General features: G+C 32.0%; 1 protein-coding gene across 1 annotated transcript; it reads left to right on the forward strand.

The window, feature by feature from the left end:
* Positions 1 to 853: 853 nt before the first annotated feature.
* LOC127903016 (gamma-terpinene synthase, chloroplastic-like) lies at positions 854 to 2,664 on the forward strand. Its single transcript, XM_052443550.1, has 3 exons — positions 854 to 1,017; positions 1,288 to 1,429; positions 2,368 to 2,664. The coding sequence occupies exons 1-3, from the start codon at positions 854 to 856 to the stop codon at positions 2,662 to 2,664; spliced, it is 603 nt and encodes a 200-aa protein (XP_052299510.1).
* The last annotated feature ends 7,762 nt before the right edge of the window (positions 2,665 to 10,426 follow it).

Here is a 10,426-nt window from a genome sequence, read left to right on the forward strand (position 1 = left end):
GTCTGGCTTCATAAGTGAGTAATAAAGCATAAGCATCATCATAATCCAAACTGTGTATTCAGGATTCTCGATCTGTTGAGAAGATCCAGCAGCTCCAGCAGTTGCTCCAGCAAAGCTTGATGATGCTATAAATCGATTTGGTGCAATCTTTTCTCCATTAATGTATCCTTCAAGTCGATTTCCTCTAATGGAGGCCAGCACTTGATTTTTCCAAAGCATGTAGTTAGATCTATCTAATTTGATTAGTGTGATGAAAGAAAAAGTTGTTTGATTTGTAGCTACTGTATTTTGATTGCTTGAGGTTGCCATGAATGGCTCTAATACCATGAAGAAATTGTAAAAGTTGATAAGTGCTGCTGTTTGGCAGCTGAGAAAAACAGAGGAAAATTTCTTATTTCATTAATGAACTGATATTTTGTACACATTAACAATCTCGAATATGTAGCTATTTATACATGCTTTACATACTCTAACTAATTGCTCACTAACTAATTATTAAACACAAGCACACTCAACTAACAATAACAAAATACAGAGTGTGCATTGTGAAGTTAGTTAAGCTGGTAACTGCTGCTGACTTGGATCTTCTGACGTGGCACTAATGACAGCTGGTAACTTGACATTCTTGTTACAAGGCTTAACACCATGCTGATTCTTCTTCTTCACTTCTGCATAATGAGCTATCTTCACAATAGCATTTGTGAAAATGTGGAGATCCGCACTCAAGAATGATTAAATATAACTGAGCATGTATTTATGTAACTCAATTAATTTCATGCTAATTAATTATGTGGTCAGCTGGTGGAAGAAAACAGGACTTAGGGAGAGGTTGAATTTTGCAAGAGACAGAATAATGGAGAATTTCTTCTGGACCGTGGGGGTGATATTCGAACCGGATTTTGGATATAGTAGACGGATGTCTACAATGGTCAATGCCTTAATAACAACAATAGAGGATGTTTATGATGTCTATAGGACTTTGGACGAACTTGAACTTTTCACAGATGCAGTTGAGAGGTTACTTTTATTTAATGTCATTTCTATTCGTATGATTGTGTATGGAAAATGATTTAGTGAGGATTAGTACTTATCGTATGATAAACACTTGGACACATGATATAATTTTGTGATTCCTAATGAATATTGTTAAAATTATGAAGTAATTATATAAATTATATGATAGTATTGCCCAGCATAAAGCGAGCACATTATTCACTAGATCATTACTCAGGAATTTATAAATTTATACACCTCTCTTATTTTAATTTAGTTGTATTACATTGTTAGGTGGGACGCTACTACAATAGAGCAACTTTCAGACTATACGAAGTTGTGCTTTCTTGCTCTCCATAATTCCATAAATGAAATGGCTTTTGATGCTCTTCGGGATCAAGGAGTTTGCATGGTCATTTCTTATCTTAAGAAAGCTGTACTAGTAGATTAAACCTTTCATTTTGATTAAGGAATATAATTCTCCAATCACCTTAAGAATATCAAAAAGTTTAAATAATTGCTATGATAACTAGTATTATCTCTACATCATTTCAAGTTTTAATTTTATGTAAACCGATCACTTTTCTCTTAACTCCGTTAGTCACTATTAAAATAATATAAGATAAAGATTATTTTGCACTACAATTTTACCATGTGTTTTTCATTTTAGGGTAAATTGGTCTTTTACCTTAAATTATTTAATGATAGCTAATAGAGTTAATAAAAAAATGTCTGGTTGATATAAAACTAAAATTTGAGTTAGTGCCAAGATATTATTTGAAATTTATGGTGACTAATTATATTTATAATATTCTTGAGGTGCTTGGAAATTATTTCCCTTTAATTAATTTAATTTATGCTTTTGTATTTGATATTATATTAATCAATTCGATATACAAAAATAAAATTTTCAGTGGGCAAATCTATGCAAAACATATTTAGTGGAGGCCAAGTGGTACGACAACGGCTACATACCAACACTCCAAGAGTACATGGAAAATGCTTGGATTTCGGTAGCAGCACCTGTAATTCTAGTCCATGCATACACTTCTACAGCAAATCCAATAACAACGGAGGGCTTCGAATTCGTGAAAGATTATCCCAACATAATTTGTTGGTCATCAATAATTCTACGACTTGCAGACGATTTGGGAAAATCATCGGTACAATTAATTCATTTTTAATATTAAATTTGTTATGGAAGATATCTCATATCCACTGACAACATAATATATTCTTATTATTAGTTGAGGAATTATTCTCAGCAGTATAGGATATTCTCCATAACAAATTGTAGTACTCACAATCTGATTATTAGATAATTAGTTAATTGTTAATGTTGTTGACAATAAGTTTGATTGAATTAATTATTAGGATGAACTGAAGAGGGGAGATGTTCATAAATCAATTCAATGTTACATGCATGAAGTTGGAGTCTCAGAGAGAGAAGCTCGTGAACATATACATGATTTGATTGCTCAGACATGGATGAAGATGAACTGTGATCGATTTGGAAACCCACATTTCGTGTCCGACGTTTTTGTTGGGATTGCAATGAATTTGGCGAGGATGTCTCAATGCATGTACCAATTTGGAGAAGGTCACGGACACGGTGTTCAAGAAATTACTAAACCTCGTGTTTTATCTTTAATTGTTGATCCCATTGCTTAATTAATTATATATAACTAAGCCTTGAATAAAAGAAAAACATGATGATGCTTCTGCTAATAATAATTCAATAAAATGATATATATGGTTACATAGTGAGATCCTTTTGTTTGCAATTTTTTTATTTTTATAAATAAATGTTGTTTCAATTTCCTATCTCATTGTCATTTTTGTAGTACTTTGTAGGAAATCGTTTCAACATTTTTCATTTAGATATTTGGATTAAAAAAGTGACAAAGGACTAATAAAATGAACTATATAACATCATCAATTAACGTACACTATAACACTACAAGGCATTATTTATTAACATTTTATCAGCCTTTAGTCCCTTTAGCAATTTTCATTTAAAAATTATATATCTCAGGGCACACTGTCTACATACCGAATTTTTGTCATTTGATAGAAATATCTAAATATAATTTTTTTAGGACCGACAGGTCTTAAAATTTCAGAGGCAACTTATGTTGGCGGCTGTAGCTGGTGGCACCTTTAGTTGTTTCTCTTCGAGCTCGTTGAACATGGCGTTGAAAGCTTTCTTCTTTAGGCAGTTTGTCACCCAATAGTCCACATTACAAAGGTAGTAGTTATGCTTACGCTTGACTCTCTCCTTACCGTCCTTCAAACCATCCTTCTTTTGTGACAGTTTTTCTTAGCCATCATAATGTGGTAGCTTATCTCCTTTTAATTTGCACCTTCACATTTCCTATGTTGGGGCTTATCATCCTTCTTTGGCTTAGATGATTCATCATTTCGAAATTCTACAAGTACCATCCCGTTGTTCCCATGGTTAGAGTCCTTCCATAAAGATGAACAACAAGTCATTTGGGTTCATGTTCTCGAGATGGACCCTGTATGCTTCAGTTCTCTCATCTTTTTGTTAGCCTCTTACGCTACACTCCCTGGATAAAATTGCTTCTTTGGCTCGCGCTTGAACAAGTCCCATGTGTTGATAATACACATCCTGCGTATAATCTTTGCATGCTTCTATTGCCACCAAGTAGTTGCGTGATCTTCAAGATACCCCATCGTAATATTTACCTCTTCTTGCTCGCCTTGAACATTGGTGGTTTCGAAGTACCTCTCCATGGACCACAGAAAATTGTCAATCTCTTGGGCATTTCGTTTGCCCTTGTACCTCTTTGGTCTCAGGAACCTCAATCTTTATTAAAGGTACGGCATTAGTGGTGAGCACTTCGCTGGCCACCGCCTTCTTTTAAAGTGCCCTATTGCTCCTGGTCTCCTTATGACACGTGTAAAGCTCCTCCACTTGAGCTCTTAGCCCCTCGATTTAGTTCATCACTACAGCTTGGAACTTCTTGAGACTTTAGTGTTGCACCATTATGTCTTGGCTTAAGTCAACCATTTGTCCCTCAAGATTATCAACCTCTTTCATCTTTTGCTTGAAGATCTCAAGGCGCTCCTTTATCTCAAAGACAACAATCTCCCTACGAACAACCCAATTCTCAATGGCGTTCAGCCTATCCACGGACTTCTCCTTATTGTTCTTTCTCTTTTTCAAGTTGGGATTTTGGTCCCTGCCCCTTTGGTCATCATAAGTGAGGTCCGACATTCTTCCTTTTAAATGACGCAATTACCCCAAGAGTGATTACGGCTTTGATACCAACTATCACGACCCTCTTGATCCCTCACTGAATCGCAGGGCCTTAGGTGCTAAATCTCACTCTCTTGGTCCTAAGTCAACCTTGCTCACTCACAACGTTACTGGATTCGAAAGTGGTAAAGATCATTCACTCAAACTTGCTCAAGATGGGAGGAAAGAACTCTATTACTCAAGGAAAGCTTATAGTGCTTTTAAGTAATGTCAGTGCTGTATTTCTTGTCTGTGTTGAGCCAAATGAGGCCCCTCCTATTTATAGGGTACAAGGAAATGTCTAGATGATGCTTTAAAACTATCTACCTATCTCAATAATTACATGGAACTATCTACAAGCTACCACATACGTTACATGAGTGTAGAAAGCCTCCATGGTTTTAGAACCTTCATGGGTGGTTGCACTTTTGAGCCTCTCCCATGATGATTTCTTACTCTAGCTTGCTGGCCAAAAAAGGCCTCGTTATAGTTCACACTTTCTTTCTCCTTTAGACTTACTATCACTTGCTTATGATTCTGTGATGCAAAAGTAAATTGTTTTATTGATGGATAAGGAGGCTTTTTATCAACATTGCCATTTTAGAGTCAGAGTATTTTGAGCCAAGGGCGTGTGACATCTGAAATACTTGATCTTCATCTAACATAGGCTTGCCAATTGCTGCAAGTTTGTCACAAAGCCCTTTCAATTTCTTAAGGAATTCTTTAAGCTCTAAGGAACCCTTCTTTAAAGAGTAAAAGTTATTCTTCAACCAAAATTATTGTTCTTTAGTTGCAGAAGCATGTGCTCTTCCACAAATAACCAAATATCTCTAATGGAAAGGCATCCAACTATAATGGTCATTATATCTTCGTACATCATTCCCCGAAGCCAAGGCATGAGTAATCCATCATTATTTTGCCAAATAGTAAATTCAGGATTGTTGACCTTTTTTCCATCTAGAAATATTTCTTAGTGGAACTGTTTCATCATTGATATGATGCTCTAGATCAAGGCTTCTTATGAGTGGCAGTGGCAGGACTTGCGACTTCAAAGAAGGTATTATTGTTGTTGAGTTTGATGGAAATTAGGCTTGCACATTGGTGGAATGACTGGATCGAGAGTTTGGGCTTAGTTTGTATTTTTGTAGCCATAGGCTCTGATACCATAAAGAAATATAGGATTGATTGAAAACAATTTGTTTTCTTGTTTTTGTATTTGCTCGATCATTACATTATATACACAGATTATCAAAATCAAGCTTGCACAAATGAAAGGTTCTCAAAATTGTATCAATTACACTAACTTCCGAGAATCATGACGTTGAGCGCTTTATATCAAAATTGGCTTGTGGCCGTTGGACTCCTTCAATCATGTACACTGATTTCTCTTGTGTCCGTTAGATGTGTATACTAGCGTCGTTCTTTCCTTAATCTGTCCTCAGTAAACCCTTTAGCTAAGGCAACAATACTGCCATATTTGTCACAACTGGTGACCTTGGTTCTTGTTGATTTGTCTGATGCTTTTGTTGATTATCAATTACCATAGCGTAGTTTTTATTTTCTCACTACAACCACCAAAATAATTTTAAAACCCTAGACCTTTTATCTTCAATATTTCACTTAAGCCATAACTACAAGCTAGTTAGCAGAAGAATATCCAAGATTTTCATTGCATGAAAAATATTACAGATTGGATCAGAAAAAATAGAAACCATGAGATCTCTACGCTTGTGATCGACAAAAGAAATCTGGGATGTAAATTGTTAAGATGAAAATAATATTAGTTTATTTATAAATTATTAATGAGTGTAGTCAGTAGGTGTCTAGAGTAGAAATTATCATAAAATTGTTTTTAATGGTAAATTAACATGTGGGTAATTTAGGAATGAGTGAGGTTATTTGCACTTTGCAATGTACTTTGAATATTCATTTTGTTTAAAAACATTATTTACTAAACTAGAAAATTAAATGTTTACTTAATCAATTTATCAAAATTCCAAAATTAAACTCAAATTCATGATTCATCTCTTTGTTTTTCTTTTCCTCACGACAATTAGCCAGTCACTTATTATTATATTGGGATATCAAAAGCTCTTTCTCATTTGAGAGTTTCCAGAATATGGGACCTCTCACTCGTGATCAACTTTAATTATTTTTTTCAAAATAACATGTTAATTCTCTCATATTCTTACAGAACTCCTTACAAACAATAAAAACCTCCAATAGCACCACTATGTTGGCCTTTTAAATTAAGTGGTTGTAGGTGTATTTTGTATAATGAAAGCAACTATTAATCATTCAAAACTTAATCGGCAGCTCAGTTTGTTTTTGGGCCTTTGATTTGCTTTGGCCAACTCTACTAGTTGAAGGAAAAGCCCTTTTATTACTCAATTCTCTAGTCAAGTCTTCTCTATAACATGCTTATATGTAAAACAAAAAATTAATTCTGCCAAGTTGATTTTTCATTTATCCCATTAGATAAACAACCATTTTCAAAGTCTCAATGAATATGACTGAATGGTTCAGTATGGCCAATAATAGACAAAAATGCAAAAAAGATATGAGGAACGAGCGAGGAGGAGTGATATTTGATTTGTATAGATTAGTTTGTCCTTAAGACCTAGCACAGATCAGTGGGTTTGAGCTCCGCTCAAGAAAGTAAATTCCAAAAATTAAAGAGAAAATTAGGTAAATTTCTAATTAGAACCCATTAGATTTGCAAAAATACTCCTTGTTGGATTTATAAAAATAGTCCCCATAAACACAAAAAACCCTTAAAAAATAATTTTTAACTACATAAAGAGAGGAAGATATTTGGTTTGTATAGATTAGATCGTTCTAAAGATCTAGCACATGATCAGTGGGGTTTGAGTTTCGCTCCAGAAAATAAATTCTAAAAATTAAAGAGAAAATTACTTGAGTTTCTAATTAGACCCCGTCAAATCTATAAAAATATTCCATGTTGGATTTATAAAAACAGCCTCCCATAAACTCATAAATTCATAAAAATTAAATTTTAACTATTAGAATTATAAAAGTCCACTCTTTAAATAAAAGCCCACAATAACTCATATGGGTGGTCTTACTATTATTTAATTAATCCCATTATTAAATCTATTAGAAAAAAATGAACCTCCATAAACCTGAAAACCCCTAAAATTTTAGTTTTTACATCTTGTTCTTATGTATTCTAGCCCCCGGTAAATTATTTTTCTAGATCCATCACTCACATAGAACCCTTTTTTACTATTATATTCTTTGATCATTATCTAAGTATATACTTACTGTAAACTGACATAGATACATACATACATAACATAAAAATAATATATAAATATCATATTAAAAGTAAAATATTACAATAAGTATAGTTAAAAAAATTTACATATATCTACTAAAAAGTATTTTTATAATTAATAAAATAATATAAATATTGAAAACTAAATTTTAATATTAAGCGGTTATCAGATTATCGTGATTGAATTTATTAATACTAAATTACATTAATCTAAAAATTGAATATAAGATATATACTAATATAGACATAGCTAAAAAGTTATTGTAAATAAAATAATGCAAAAACTGACCTTCAGATTTATAATTTCACAATAGCGATAATAATAATTTGAATATGGTTAAATAAAGAGAAAAAAACAACAACAAAAAAGAATAAAATAATACTAAAATGATAAAACGCAACAAGATATTAAAGTCAGTAGTTAATAAAAGTAAACATAATATGATTTATATAATGCTTATTCATGGAAGCATCATAAAGGCCACTATAACGCATTTCTCAATATTCATTCATATATATAGGGCCTCATGTATTTCTTATGCATCACCTCCTTTTAATTTTAATTAAGTTGTTTACAATTAAGTTTAGAAATTATAACATGTCGAAGAGTCTCAGTTTCATTATCTTGGCTTTGCTTTTGGTTGCAAGCACTGAAAACTCACATGTTTCAAGCGCTAGTACCGGCCAAGAATCTAATTCTGCAATATCACCTGATAGCGACAAGTGCTTTGGACTTACACCAGAAGAATGTTACAATAAGTATCACCATGATAGTCAAGACTACACCATCATCTATAACCCATGATTTTGTTAAATAGTTTTCCTCTTATGCCAAATGAATACTTTTGCAATAACCATCAATTGTAAAGAAATTGATGCTATATTTTAATAAAAGAAGGAATTAATCCATTATGAGCATGTGATATATTGTGTTTGTTACATGGTATTGATTTGTTGTATGTAATTTATCTATATCTGTTAACTTTTCTTACGATTTGACCCCTATAATTTTTCTTCCCAACCCCTTGAACAAATATTTACAGAGGCGTAGCTCAACATGTTTGAAGATTTTAATTTCAATGAGGTATGTGTGATCCATTTGATCTCTAGTTTACAACACAAAAAGTATTAATTTTTCATAGCCTTGCAACACAGAAAGTACAATTGTTTAATTATAATCTTTCGGATGCTACTTTCATGCCCTTTTTTTGTCTTTCCAACTAGCAAGCAAGAGCCTGCTAAAAGCAATGCGATGTAAGTGATAACCATATTTGCTTAATTGATTTATTTGTTTGATTTATAATGTTTATTTCTTGTGATCTTTTGAATGGTGAAATCTTTTGATGCGAGTTGTTGGCTCATCTAGTTTTGTTGTCGATCATTATTTGTTTATTGGCAAAATTGATTATCTAACCAAATAATTAAATTTTAATAAAAAGAAGTATTTGGAGAAATTATTTTAGTGTGTTTTCTCATGAGTGTGAGAGTAAATAAAGATAATTAATCTAAAAAGCGAGAAATTTTTTGACATTTTAAAAAGTGTACAATGTATAATTAATTTTAAAATTAATAAATGCGTGTGCAAAATAATGGAATGTACAAGATAATTTAAATGTGCAAGCATTCCCACCCTTGTATACTATATCTATCTGCTACTAGGGTGTAATTATTTGTACTTTAAAAACACTTTTAACACCAATATTTTACCCTTCCTAATTTCTAAACTTCTGACATATAAATTAAATAAGATAATAACACTAAAAATGACAAAATTAATTAGTTGTGCAAGTTAATAATTAATAAAAATAAAAGCATCTTTAATGCTCATTCATGGAATCATCAATATTTGAGCTAATACTGAAGGGAAATAAGCCTAAGTCTGTAAGGAGACAATGTGGTGGAGCACGATTTAATGCTTGAATTTGATGCAGATGGAAGTATTGACACTGTTAATTTTCGCCTTCTTGCTTTCTCTTCCTTCTATATATATATTCTTTAGCAGAAATGGAGAGAAGAAGAGGATCGGATTTTCTATTCACAAGATTTTTTTAAAATTTGGTTAATCTACGGTTTTCTTTTGGTTACCTTTGAGTACCATGCTCTTTAATTATTTTATTATTTTCATTTCATTTTATGTGTCACTATTTTTTATGTTATATTTTTCGCTTGCACGCTATGTCTAGAGATTAACGAGTTCGTTTAAATTTGAATAGTATTTCACAAAATACCAATATTTATAACAAGCATTAAATAAAGAGAAAAAAAACCAAGTGATAAATTCAACAGAAAGTAATACTAAAAAAATGATAAAATTGATTAGATGTATGTTTCAATTACCATGAATGAGAACACAACAAGATATTAAAGTCAATAGTTAATGCAAATAAATGCACTACGACTTATTCAATACTCATAAATAGAATCAACAACCTCATAAAATCCATTATACCTCATTTCTCACTATTCATTTATATATGCAGAGCCTCATGTGCTTGTTATTCTTTACCTCTCTTTTAATTCTCAATAGGTTGTTTATGTTTCAATTTAGAAAATATAAAATGTCAAAAAGTCTTGGTTTCATCATCCTAACTTATTCAATACTCATAAATAGAATCAACAACTTCATAAAGTCCATTATACCTCATTTCTCGATATTCATTTATATATGCAGAGCCTCATTTGTGAGTTATTCTTTACCTCTCTTTTAATTCTCAATAGGTTGTTTATGTTTGAGTTTAGAAAATATAAAATGTCAAAAAGTCTTGGTTTCATGATCCTGACTTATTCAATACTCATAAATAGAATCAATAACCTCATAAAGGTCATTATACCTCATTTCTCAATATTCATTTATATATGCAGAGCCTCATATG

The sequence above is a fragment of the Citrus sinensis genome, chromosome 1 (assembly GCF_022201045.2).
Source record: "Citrus sinensis cultivar Valencia sweet orange chromosome 1, DVS_A1.0, whole genome shotgun sequence".
Classification (NCBI taxonomy): domain Eukaryota; kingdom Viridiplantae; phylum Streptophyta; class Magnoliopsida; order Sapindales; family Rutaceae; genus Citrus; species Citrus sinensis.